This window comes from Anas platyrhynchos, chromosome 6 (genome assembly GCF_047663525.1).
Source record: "Anas platyrhynchos isolate ZD024472 breed Pekin duck chromosome 6, IASCAAS_PekinDuck_T2T, whole genome shotgun sequence".
Lineage (NCBI taxonomy): Eukaryota > Metazoa > Chordata > Aves > Anseriformes > Anatidae > Anas > Anas platyrhynchos.
The window spans coordinates 40,145,712-40,159,922 of NC_092592.1; the positions used below are offsets into that span (position 1 = coordinate 40,145,712).

General features: G+C 42.8%; 1 protein-coding gene across 1 annotated transcript; it reads right to left on the bottom strand.

Moving 5' to 3' along the window:
- Positions 1-1,056: 1,056 nt before the first annotated feature.
- On the bottom strand, positions 1,057-11,241 carry C6H10orf143 (chromosome 6 C10orf143 homolog). The gene is made up of 4 exons (XM_072039935.1): positions 11,110-11,241; positions 8,730-8,870; positions 8,548-8,613; positions 1,057-6,125 (listed from the first exon to the last, which is right to left on the bottom strand). Exons 1-4 carry the CDS (start codon positions 11,179-11,181, stop codon positions 6,096-6,098), a joined length of 309 nt encoding a protein of 102 aa, XP_071896036.1. The 5' UTR covers positions 11,182-11,241; the 3' UTR covers positions 1,057-6,095.
- Positions 11,242-14,211: the final 2,970 nt, after the last annotated feature.

A 14,211-nucleotide genomic window follows, 5' to 3' on the forward strand; every position in this document is an offset into this window, starting at 1 on the left:
AGGTACAAAAATATTATATAGTATGGATAATGTACTTATTATTTCCATCCATTCATCCTACCAACTCACATTCACTCTCGCTCCTTCTTACAAGGCTTAATGCTCTCATCTTCCCTTTATACAAACTGATGTGCAATGCTGTCCTGCCAAAATCATGTCCATCTATAAAGAGAGGAACTCCTCCCTCAATACATGCAGGTGTGGGTGAGAAAAGAAGATCACAAACAAGCCAAAAATTCTCTTCACCCTCCCTCCCCTTGCTCACAGTGTCGCTGTTCCCATGTACAGCTGCTGCTTTCCCAGGACCATCGGACTGCACGGTGTGGACAAGGTTACGCTTCTCCAAGGCAGACGGTTAAAACATTTTCTCTAGAACTGTACTAAATGCAAGCGAGCAAGTTGATGTGTGCTTATTTAGCAAACAGGTTTTATTTTCTTTGAAGACTTTTGCAGAAAGGGCAAGTTAAAATAAGGGCTACAGCCCAACACATATGCAGGACGTAGTGTGGAGGTTTGACTTTGGACTACACGTAGCCTGCTGCCCTGAGCACAGCTGCCCCAAGGAGCAGCCCATGGCTCCGAGCCCACGTGGGCAATGCGATGTGCACCGGGGGGGTGGTCCCAGGGCAAGAGATTGTGCATGAAGCCACTTCAAGAGCTGAATCTGAAGCAATGCACAGCGAGTGGCTGTGGGGGGGGATTTGCTTCAAAACCACACTACTGCACAGCAAAATGATAATCTAACCAAAGCAGCAGTAGTCTAAGGAGATCAGAGCTTAGACTCACGAAGGTATCTAGGCACCTACGTTTTGACTCAAATCCTCAGGAACTTAGGTCTGATCCTAAGGTGTTCCAATTAGTTGAGGAAAAACAAAATCTGGAAACGCAGATGGAGAAGATCTGTTGAAAAGTATTAATGTTTAACTCCCCATTAAACCAAGCCTGTAGAGGAATTACTTGTTGCAAAATATTGATTCTGCATATCATTCATGTATCTGGCCCGTGAGGGGGGAAAACCACGCCGGCTATGCTGCACAAAGGAAACTCCATACAAAATAAACCACAAACAGGTTTTATTTACCTTTATACCTGAGTGCCTGCAGAACGCAATTCAATTATTGATGGAATAACAAAATCAGTCAGTTTCATACTGTAGCCAAAGTGGTGTTTAATGCTTCTGCTTTTCTGAGTAACAAATTACAAAATACAAAGATAAAAATATTATATAATCTATCTTTAATCTGAATTAAAAAGACCATATGCTTATTTTACTATATACATGTAAATAAAGTTTCACTTGAGTTATCTTGTGTACAAACCACAGCATTAAGAAATATAAAGAGTATATAATATTTATCAATAAAACAAAATTTCAGTTATACAAGGTGAAGAAAGGCTTACAAAAATAGTTTTGAGGTTCTACTGCAGATTTTACACAAATCTGCCTTATAGAAATGTTTACCTGTCCCAAACTTCATGGCATTCAGCTGTACCTCTTACAATTACTTCATGATTCTGACAACAAATCTTGAAATGAATTACAAATACAGTACATCTACTAAAGCAAGCAAACAAACAAAAACCTCCCACACTGTTACAAGTCTTCAATATATCAAAGTATTTCAGTTGCAGTTTGGTTTCACCATGGCTGGTTTATAAATGCATTCCTTACCCCGTCAGAAGGCACGGAGGAAGGAATCACATCCCAGCCTAAAGATTCTCTTTAGGGTTTACACAGAAGTGTATGCAGCTCAGTTGTGAAAACAACCATGGATGTCCATGAGGCTTCTGAACAGAAGTTGTTCTTGCAGTGTTTCTAGTCAGCTGGAAATACCAGTTAACAGTGCAGCAGGAATAAACCTAGCAGCCACTTTACAAGGACCAAAGGAGCTGGGCTCAAGGATATTCAGCAGGTGCTGTGCCCCCAGTGAAGAGCTTGCAGAGAAAAATCAGCATCACAAAGTGAGCAACATCTATTGTTTCATTTCTGGATACTTTACACACCATATAACTAGAATTTACATCTACCCAGAATACTTTATCAACAGTAGCATTCAGAAAAGTAAAAATCTCAAGGTTTTTTTTTAGCACTTATAGCCTCACGCAAAAAGGAAGAATGCAGAACACTGGTAGAAAAAAAAAGACAGTGCAATTACCCTTCTGCGTCCTACCTTGAACTGCAATTCCCAGAGGTTTGTTTTTATTTTTTAAATTCTCTGCAAACTCAAGAAAAACAGAAAAGAGGGAGCTGCTATTTTTAACAAATACTAGGTAGAGTATCCTTATACTGTACAAATTACGTTTGACTACACAAAAACATTTAAACTCAAGTCAAACAGGAATTACTTCTTAAATAGTGAAGGCACCGATGTTTAATGAGAAAGGAAAAGTCAAATAGAACATTTGCCTGAAGCCTGCCACACGTTTGTATTGATAAACAAGCGTGAGGACAAAAATACCACTGGAAACTATCAGCATTTTCCTAATTTTTGTGATACCTGATGTTCAGGACTTAGCTATGAGGCAAGACTGAATGCCCACAACAGAACATGGCATAAAACACTGTTTTTCTATGTGTAAAAAGTGTTTCTATTCAGCACATGCCCCGTTTCTTAGACCTTTCCCATGTGGCTGTCTGCTACTAGTCACTGGAGCATACAGGAGATTGAACTGGGTGTTCCCAGCTGACCCAGCCTGGTGCTGCTGCAGTTAAATAACTGGGGAAAATTATCCTGGAAATTGAAATGGTAAGGAAGCAAGGATTAAAACACTCGTCAAATCTGAAGGAATAGAAAGATACAGATAGGCTTTCTTATAAATCTTTGCTACGGAAGGAAGGCATTACATTTCTGTATCAAAAAGTACTTTTTGTACTCATTCTTTCATTACAAACTGTGTTATAATGCAGCAGATGGTAATAACCAACTGTTTTTTCATTCCTTTTCAATACTGATGCGTTTTATTTACAACACTCTGTATAACTACAATGATAATTGGGATGGACTGAAAATGAAGGGAGTTTCCACTAGGTGGTCTTCATCTAAATCTATTTTTGGAGTTTATTCTCCAAACAGATGAAATTGGTAGGACAACAAAGTTTTGTATTTTGTTTAAATATTACTAGAGAATTGATCTGACATATTGTTGTGCTCCTGGAGAATGTAAAAGGCTATAATTAAACCAACAAACAAAACCCTCTACTTGTGACCCTACATTTTACTCAAGTTTACTTTCTATAGCGTAGCATTTAGAGATTCAAAATGTACTCATAACATAACCCCCTAACCAATTAGATTTGCTGTGAACTGCAGCATTATGTTTCTAACAGTGTAAAGAAAGTACAAGTGGCCATGGTCACACTGCAGGTTACAGAGTAAAAGCAGTATAAAGTTCTCCTATTTTCTAGAGCTGTACAGATGCAGTAATCTCCAAGGACAGACCTGAGAGTCACTGTGGACAGTGTAATAAAATACCTGTACAGTGCACAGCAACGACGAGAAGGCTGATATGAAAAAATTACATTAAAATCGAACAGTAGTATGACTTCATCAGGCCTCTGTAATGCAGCCAGCAACTATGACCAATTCCCTGATTTATGTACGGTGAGACTTCACAAAAAACAAGTGACCGCCACTCTGAAGGGTGAGGAATTAAAAAGAACATGACAAAAACTACAAGGATCACAAGGAAAACCACTTGGTTCTCATTTTACCTTATTCTATTGCAGATTAAAATACAGTTAAGTTTAAAGCAAACAGAAGAAACAGAGGCACTGGCATCCGTGAATTCTTAACATGATGAAATTTGAATTATTTAAACAGAAAACACTCTGGTTTGATGATACACAGACCTATTCCCTGTGTTTTAAACATGCTGGTGTAATTATTTGCTCTTTTATATTCCAGCAGAAAACTTTTCCATTCAAGAGTCCAAGTGTACTTCTGATACTCTTGTCTTCAGATACCCTAAATTTTGACTATACACTGTTCTGCTAATTGCTCCTTGCCAAACATATAGTCAGTGAAGCATAATAGGTTTTGAGTCATTTTGCAGAGATTAAACTTTTAGGTACCTTTTACCCTTTTACATTCAGGTAGCTATTTCAACTTTTACAGCACAGAAACTGATACTTAGGGAGCTTTTTTCTTGGCTGCTATTATTACCAGGATTTCTAAAAATAAAAATTGGAAAATTGTGTAAAAATGAACTGCTCTCAAAATATGATGTAGTTATCTTAGTAACAAACATGTAATTTCAGAGCAAACAGCGTCTTTAGAAAACATTTTGTATTCCTATTTTGCATTAGTTGATCAACTCTGATAACAGTTTATGGGATTTTGCTCATGCACTTGTATCGTTTCAAGTGAGAACACGTTCCTTTCCAGCTTGGATAGATACTATCGCTTCTATCAACCTGTACTGGGAGCTGGAGAGTTCAAGATGAGTCTCTTACCTTCAACAAACAGGGCCAATACAATTTTTAAAACCACTGTGCTTCTTAGTGATTTGCTCTTTGAATAGATTGTACTGTGGCTGAAGAAGATTTTGAGGCTTTTGAAAAAATTTGCACTATGCAAAGATTTATTTTCAGTGTATCTAAAATTTATATTGGCTTGGAGAAGATTTATTCTTTCCTAACAAAACACTTTGGATACCAATTTACTGCAGCTCTGCTTAACAGACTTATTTCCTCATTTATCACTTAATTCAATTCAGTATTTAGAGGATATTCATGTATTTAGGAAGAATATCTTCTTAATAACAGTCAACTCAGTGCTAGCTACAACTCCACACACAACATGGGAAGCACTCTAAGACTGTGAAAAGCTTCGTCTAAGCATTTCACAGTATGATAAACCCCACTGGGAAAGTAAGGTTTAAAAGCCTGTCACTAGATCTTTGCAACTTTGGAGCCACCATTTTAATTTGCACTGCCTAATGTCTGCTTTCAAAACAGGAGGGGCCAAACGCTGTTCTCCCTGTGATATCTGCTTTGGGCTGAACTCTGCCCACAGGCTCGGTGGCAGCAGGGCACAGCTATGGCTCAGCACTTCTCCAACAGCAGAGATTGATTCCTGCATGAACTTTGGCAGGTCACAGCAGTTGCCCTCCAATGCCGAAGGTTAACACGCTGCTGCTCGGTTCTGAGATTTAGGACCTGAAGCAGCCACTGAGGTGTCACATCCAAGCAGCACAACTCAGATACCTTAAGAGACTAAAAATCTGAATGTGTTTAAAAATTACAGTCCAGCATACTGCTAAAATGCAGAGGAAATTATCTGTGGCCAGCCAATAAAATCATGTTGGATAACAAGCTCAAACTTCTCAAACAGATTTGTTCTAATATTACCATAAGTGGAAAGGAGGAGTCCGAGTGTCAAATGGCATCTTCAGCAACTTTCAGAGAACTGCCTGGATCTAAAATACCATCCATCTTTGCATTACAGTGCTGTTCCAATAATACTGATTTTTCTGTTAGATATTTACCTGTCCCGTTCACAAACTGTACTCGTTACGAAGTAGATCTTTAGCATGTACAAAAGGTTCCTGAACTGGATGCATACTTTGGATTTTACCATAACATTAAGTTTCAGTAGGATTTTTACTGGCCTTCGCAGAGCTGCAAAGCTGATTAGCTCTCTGTCTAAAAATGAATTTCACCTATTTCTGCCTGCTTACACAGAGCTGAGCTAAAAACGCAGGCCTTGTACCAACGTAAACACAAGGACTACCTCCCAAGAGTACCAGAGCAAGAGAGACAGGAAAATATCTTGTATCAGCATGATCTTTGATCCAGTCCCGGGTGAAGACTGGGCCAAAGACTCAACGAGCTTACCTACTCTAAAAACTTAAATCAAATATATATTTTTTGTACCTGCTGAGCTACCTTAAAAGCAGAAGCATTTTTTCAAGTGTAAAAACAATGTCAGTTGCAATCATACATGGGAAGAGTAACGCGTACAGCAAAGTGCTGTATGCTGCATACCACACACAAATCCACGCCGTGAGGGCAGGTACAGATATCCAGCTGTACGGTGTTCACAGGGGTGTCTTTAGCATTTAGAAAGTGTTGCTGAGGTGCAGTCTCTCAATCTCTAGAAGCCCAGGATATGATTGAAGTGTCCCTGAAATGACAAAATTTCACGTGTGATTTTCCGGAGGTGAATTTTAACTCTGAAGAAAGTTACCTGAGCTCAAATCAGATCACTACACATTGTACTCATAATATGAGCTTTTTATTATTTTAAAAATAATTTACTAATATAATTCCCACTAAATTTAACAAAATATAACGGTAATATCCGTTGTGGCACTGGCCACCAGTAAGGGATCATCTGAAGAGCACAGAGCTAACAGATCTATACGGCCAGTTCATCATCGGGAGTTAGAGGGCTTAGAGCCGAGTTGTGCTGTGAATGCAGGGACACTCACGTGAGCCAGCTCGGATCAGGACGGTGTTAGGAGCTCAGCACAACGTCAATTCAGCTGCACTCTAACGCAGCTCCAGCTGCTCTAGGCCTGTCTTTGTGTGGCACGCTGTGTAAACCACCAAACTCTGCTGACTGGAACTGGGAGCCAGAAAGAATCCCCCCTCTCTGCAAAAGCAAGCCGTCAGAGCAGAGCAGTCAGGTTTTTCTTTCATCTGCAGATTGTTCCAGGCCCATGACTCAAATAATGGAGAAGTGAATATATATGCTAACTTGCTTATTCCATTACCAAACACTGCATCTTACTACTTAAACTCTAATTTGAATCTGACATTATGCAACAGAGACGGATAAACTTTGTCCCCACTACAGGGAAAATCACAGAAATCAGAATTTCATCAAATTCAGTCACATTTTAAATCACCCTGCTTTAAGCAAAGCAGTTTCTGTTTCAACTCAATGACACGAGGCTAATTTAGCAAGAAGTCTAGCAAGCAGCTACACGAGGGCTCCAGATTTGAATAACACCAACTTGAGCTGCTTTATTGCCAGCACAGGACAGTTAGCAGGAAAATTCTTACGAATGTTTGTTGAAGAGGTGAATTACACAAACCCAGGTAAGCTAGGAAGTATTTTTGATTTCAAGTTCATTACTACACCAGAAGAAAAACCATGTCAAGCTACTCTGACATATTTCTACTTAAACCAGGAATGCGCTTATTTGGAATTACAGTGTTTATACTCATGTTACATGAAAGTGGTGATAATTTTCCAAAATTCAGTGGTTAACAGTAGACAAGAGTATTACAAACTCTGATGTTGGCACTGTAGTTCTGTAAGGTAACAAAACCGACTTCTAATGTGCCAGTTTGGGTTTTAATCCCAAAACACCTTCTTTAAGGTCTCCGTGCCCCCAAAGAAGGTAACATAGCTCAAAAGCTCAAACAGTAGTTCACATATTTGGTCATAATGGTTTATTCTCATAATAATTACTCCTAAAGTCAGCCCTAGATCTGGTTTTATTTTATTTTAAAAGACAAGCAGAAGTAAGATAACACAGTAAATGCCTTTTTAGTTACAGCTTCTGATTTATGACAGAAACCTCAGTCTCGCAGCATTCAGTGGAAACTTTGCCATCAGTTCCATCAGACTGAAGATTCTGCTATGAACGTTCAGCCCTTTGGAAGAAATGCATGGCACTCTCCCAAACTTATTTTTGGCTCTCTAAGGAATCCTGTGTGATCAAAAGCTACTCAACTTTTGAGTAGCTCCCATACACTTAAGAGACTTCTGAAACTTTGGTTAGAAAATTTACATGAAAACTGAAGCTGCAGGAATGGTGTAACCCCTGTCACTGCTCCCAGCCGTCCTCTCTTCTGGGTTTGGTTGTTTATGCATGGTAAAAAAGAAAGTGCTTAAGCTCACCATCATCTCTTGGTGAGAGTTCCTTGTGCTCCTGGTGCACTGTTACAGCATGCTCCTTGTGCCAAATCGTAGCGGTGGCTCCTGCCTACACAAACACCACAGCTGGTTTTGGCCAGCTGACTTTGGGTATCAAGACAGCTCAGAAGGCAGCACTATTCGGCTGTCCAAACACTTGCATTGTTTTTCAGGAAGCTCAAGCTGTCTGCACCAAGCTCTGATGGCTACTGCTCCTTAGCTAGTTTGTTTAAAGCTAGGCCTAGTACACCTACAGGGCAATGCTTTCAGGCAAGGTCTACTATTTGGAAAGGAAATATCCAATTAGAGGAAAAAATATGACACAGAATGGGATTCCTGAGTGTTTTATTATGATTTAGTATATCAAGGAAGATATAAAAATGGGGTAGAGGAAGTTGTACGCTACTGTTTGCTTCAGTTACTTCCTAAACTCTGCTTTTTAGAGGGAATTTGAAAAATGTGTTTGCTGCCTCCGTATTTTCCAACTGCTGCTGCAAACGGATTAGTTTGTACTCTGCTGGCATACCTGAGAAATGCTAAATCAATCTGCCTTCTTTTATTTACATGCTTTATTCCTGAGGAATGTAATTGTGGTTTTTATTAACTTTATGTTTTATGGATCTAATGCTTAAGAACAAGTCCATCTTTCATGCCACCGAAGGAAGGTTAATACACTTACAGATTCTCCAGCAATACATCTCGGGCACGGCTGGGCAGTACCTCTGCTTCCTTGGTTTTCAAAAACCTAATTAACAAAAACACGTACAAAACCATAAAAAAAAGGCAATTATTTGCAATTTGATTATAAAACCTATTTTAAACGTGCTCTAGGAATAGGTATTGTTGATGGTGTGAACATACCATAGAATTTGGCTTTGTCTTTGCATCCCACGGACCGCAGCCAGAGGAGAGCTTCTGTTTGGAATCCAGCTCCATAGCACAGTCAATGAGGCGAGCATTGGCCTCATTTGGAAGGGTTTCTAACAGCTTGCACACTCGCTTCTGAAAGAATCAAAAGCAATATTTACATATCTTTGCAAGGCATAGGACCTCGAATACAAGTCCACGGGATTTTATTGTTTCTGCCTGATAGGCACCTTGCATTCATTTGGAGGCTCGGTAAGTACAGTAAGGCAGGAAAATGCAGCCTGTCGGGGGCTAGGTCAACACAAAAACTTTCTATTTAACACCGTTTCATGCTGGATGAGCAGGGAAATAGACAGATCTCACTAAACATCTCCGCGACTCAACTTCAGAAACCGGGGATAAAATGCCCCTGGGAAGAGAGGCTACGTCACCCTCCAGTCATGTATAATTTAGGATGGGGCTTATCAAAGGAGCAGATCATGGGAAGTGCTGTGAAACGGCTAATTAAATGGAGGAAACGGAAGGAAAACCCCGAAGCCAAGTCAGACAGCTATGAAGACATCGTTTGTAATGAGCTCTCTGCGTCTCTTTCTGCAAACTGCCCCCTTTTCCTGCTTCTCACCTGGACCATTCCCTATTATTTTGGGATTTCCTGCACATTAGAAGCACTCGGCCTGGAGTGGGCTGTCCAAGCCAGGGTGTCTTTAGCACAGCTCTCAGCACCCCAGGGCAAGGTGTTCACCACTCCGTAAGAAGGATGTTATGGGCTGGGAGGGCTGAGATGCCAGGAGCGGGATGCCCCGATCGGAAACCTCAAGAAGGGCACCCTCGGCCCAGCAATGGGGGCACAACCCGACTCCTGGGGGCTCCTAAAATCATGGCAGCAAATTAGCAGCCTAACGAGCAGCTTCAGAACTGACATAGCCATCTCGGGGCCCGACTCTGCCTGAATTCCTCGGAGATGTGCAAGCGTTTGAAATGTTTTCCTAATGCCTTTCTGAACAAACTTTGTTTAAGGAGTAACAAGATTCGATCCCTTGCACGAGCACGTGATTCCACAGGCACGAGCTGTGTTGCCACAGAACTAACAGACTACTGAAGCATGGAAGCTAAATTTAACATTTGAATACGTTATGTAAAAATAAAATGGATCAATACAGCGGGAACCTCGGCGGAAAACAGTTGAAACGAGAACACTGCCAAGGAATAGAGGATATTTGGACGGGATGCAAATCAGAAAGTGAAATGTGTATTGTACTAAGAAAGTGAATAATATAATGACAAAAAGTCTGACAAGGTCCTCTAAAGGCAGGCCGCCTTCCGCTGGGAAAATATTCTCTTCCCTTTGTTGCTGCACAGCTCGTCCTTTATTAAAAGCCACGGCGCGGGGGTACAGCAGCAGAGCTGGTGGGATGCGGGAGATGAAGGCGAGGAGGAAAAAACGATGTGCTGCCACGTATCAGAAGAAATTTGGCTTATTAAAAATAAATTCAAAGTACTGTTTTGGGGGGGTTTAAGATATTTAGCATCAGTGACAGGAAGCCGGCAGACAGAGGAGCTGCCTGACAAGCTTATCGCACTGATGCCAAGACAATTTGGGGAAGTTTCTCACAGAGGCTGGCTTCAGGGAAGGCTTCGCCCTCTGGAATTATCTTGTAGGGAAGAAACAATCAATGCATCGGTCCTGCCTGTGAACAGACCACGTTCAGTGCGCGTGATTAACAAGGATCAACGAGCGAGCTAGGCAAAAGGCAAGCAAGGATTTTGTCAAAATGACTGATTTTGTTAGGCATGTGGGCTACATCTCCAGCTTGGAAAGAGAGTTTAGGACAGGCAGCAGCACTTCAGGTCATGTCCCAGGACAGGCAGAAAAGAGCTCTACCCACAGAGGAGATCCCATAACCCTTCCAGGTGGCACGGCCTGTGAGCACACAGGTGTTTTCACTGCTGCTGGAAGGAGAAAGCAAGGCCTCACCGAGATGCTGCTTTACAGAAGCAAACAGTGAAGCGGTCAAACCCAGCTGTGTACAAACAACTGCCCTGAACGCAGCTGAAGAGGTTTTCAGAAAGTTGTCACAAGCAGTGACTGGGTTGTTTGACAAATTTCTGAAAGCCTGACTAGCTTCTGTGTTATGTTTCCTACACAGCTGCCCTCCAGGTATGAAAACGGGTCTCCATCCAGCTCGGCTTCGTGTGCGTTTGGATCCCCTGGGTACCCTGCTGGGAAGGACAGCGGTGGCAGCGCGATGATCCCCGTCACCCACACCGTCCCCTCGGCTCCTGTCGCTGTCCCAGAGCCCTGCTGCAGCACTCACAGGGCCCGTGCTCAGCCCCGCGGCCCCCCCCGGCTCCCCTCGGCCCCGGCCCCACTCACTCTGGGCGGCTCCCCCGGCTCCGCAGCGCCCGGCGGCCCCCGGCGGCCCGGCAGCAGCGGCGGCGCCTCCATGGCCACCGCGGCCCCGGGCGCTGCCGCCCGCCCGCCGGGGCGGAGCCGGGAGCGGGGCCGGGAGCGGGAGCGGGGCTGAGGCGGGCGCCCCCGTGAGGCGTGAGGCACCGCCAGGCCCCGCGGGGAAGGGTTTTGGGGTGAAAGTTGGGTAAAAAGGGCAGCTGGGCCTCCAACATGAGGGGATCCTGGTAAAGCCTGACGTAAATCCTGTCATAAAGTCTGCCACAGCTCCTGCCACAGCTCCTGCCACAGCTCCTGTCATAACTCCTGTCATAATTCCTGTCATAACTCCCGCCATAACTCTTGTCACAGCCCCTGCCGAGCGCTTTGCTCTTCGCTTTGGGTGTCCTCAGGGTTAAGGCGAAAGGGGAAATGTCACCAGGACCTTCGTAGCCTCTCGCATGCACAGCCCAGTTTCTGTGCCTGCGAGCTGTGGGGCTGCTGGGGTGTCGAGGCACAAAACCCACAGGGAAGCGAGGCTGGGGCTGCAAGCAGGGAGCTCGAGAGCTGACGGTGGAGAGGGAAAATAAATAAATATAAAAAAAGGAGACTTCCCAGGGAGGGGTAAAAAGCCTTGCCCTGTTTATTTGCAGCCTAAAGCCTGTCTCCTGCAGGCTGCCCAGCACAGCTGGGTAACTTCAGCCACGCTGTGGCGTACAGCTCTGCTGCCTAACCACGTGCTCCAGGTTTCACTTTTTCTTTTTCCTTTTTTTTCTTTTTCTTTTTCTTCCTTTTCCTTTTCCTTTTCCTTTCCCTTTCCCTTTCCCTTTCCCTTTCCCTTTCCCTTTCCCTTTCCCTTTCCCTTTCCCTTTCCCTTTCCCTTTCCCTTTCCCTTTCCCTTTCCCTTTCTTTCCCTGAGCTTTTCTGCCTCTTCCCTGCTTTTCAGCGCACACGGGAGGACATAACCACAGACAACACCACTTTTTTTTGTGTTAACCAATAACCCAAGCAGCTGTGAACTGAAGGACCCTTTCTGCCTCCCTCTGCAGCGTGCCTGCCTGGCAGAACACCGGGTCCTCCCCATCAAAAGCTCCTCCGAGGTGGCTTTGCCTTAACTGTGACAGTCACTTTTAGCTATACGAGTACTTCTCTAATGCATGTTAAGAACACACAGTTTAAAAACCATTTACTTCCGTGATCATTTCAGATTAAGTCACAGGAAAGTACCCGAGTTTCACTACAGAAATGTCCAATTTCCAAACAGAATGGGTCAGAAGCTTCCAAGGATCATCTGCAAATTCCCACCCATGACGGCAGAAGACCAAAAGCATTAGCACTGAGCTGGAGCGGGGACGTGGCCATTCAAACTGCCCAGACAGTGCCAAACAGGCAGAGTTGTTTGGGATTCATTCTGAAACAGGAGATCCTTTGCTAGAGGAGGACTCACGTCTTCAAAGAAGCAAAGGTGTCTTCTGCCCCAGCCCTCTCCTACCCAAACGGAGAAGACACAACGCACGGCAGGAGGTGTGGCCCAACAGAATTTAGCATTAGTGCTCGTCACTCCCTGGCTCTGGGTGTCACTGATAAAATTCGAGCCCTTCCTTTTACTTCTGGTGGGCCTGGAGACCAGCACAGGCGTAACACACTGCTTGTCTTTTCTGCTCTGCTCCATCCAGCTATTTCGCAGGAGGACACACGTATCGTCAGTCTATCCTGGCACTCCTTCCAGAGCTTATTCTTCACCAGGGATCCAGTTGTACTTACACTGTGTGCTCTACCACGTTCTTTGAGCCTGAGGGTATATCACAACAAAGAAATCCATAGATTCTTCTTCTTCCTCGTTTTTTTTTTTTTGTTTTTTTTTTTTTTTTTTTAATTTAGCAGTTGACATGCCGGATAGAAAAATAACCCTAAACCTGGGTAATCCAGTTTGCAGAGCATCTGAAGCATAACTCATTGCTGAGCTCGAATCCAGCCCAAATCCATTCACATCGACTCAGATTTATTTAATTATTTCAAAACGACCTTCCCGTTCCACCCCCAGAGTCTCTTTATGCTTCTTGCCAGTACAGCTAGCGTTGTGAACTGGCTTCCCTGTTACATTCACGTGTTTAGAACCATAGGATGCGCTATAAAAATCCAGCACGTTGTGATGCATCCATCTAAATGTGTCAGCATACGTCAGGGGATCCTTTTTTTTGCAGGTGCGAGGTTTGGAAATGTCAGTTGCATCAGGAAAGCATCTTCAGAGGTGCAAAGCACAGGGTTAAGTGGTACCTGCTCGAGCAGAATTACCATTAGTTCTCTCCCTCCATGGATATTTTTCTGAATAAGGAAAAGTTTAGCTCCGTAAAAAGTAGGAAAGCTCTCTTCAGTAAGTTGCAAATCATAGTCACACAAATTAGAAAGGGCGGTCTCATAAAGTGATTAATTGCTTACGCTGTGAGGACTTTGTGGCCTGAAGTAGAGATGCAAATGCTGTAATCACGAGATTTCAAGAGTTTAGTAACTAAGGTAGAGGAAGTATAATTTACAAACCTTTTCAAGACATCTGGGGAGCTGAGGGACTAGAAATAAAAGGGAGGTGAGACATGACCAGGTCTGGGAGGTGAGACATGACCAAAACCCAAAAAAAGAAAAGAAACTTATTTGTTAACTGTGTCATTCAATGTATAAGGCTCATAGTCAAGGCCCCTAGGGTGAAACCAAATATCAAAAATAAAATACTTTATCAATAAAAGTAATCTGTTTTAATATATATTTCATTTTATCTTTGAACGCAACCCCATTTCCTTTAACCTTTTTTTTTTTTTTTCTAGGAACATGGTTAGTTTGTGCAGTTCAGTAAATCTCACTAGTTCAGACACCCAGAAAGCTACGTTTTTTACATGCATCAACAAAAACATGCCATTCTTTACAACTTTGTACAAATAAGATGCCAAATTAATGCATAAAAAATTTCTTTCAGAGCCAAGGAGAGACTAAATTCCCAGAAGTACAGATTATGGTACAGATCGGTATAGAGAAAGGATGCAACCAGATAAAAAAAAAGAAAAGGTGTTGCATAGGCACACTTTAAAACTATTTATT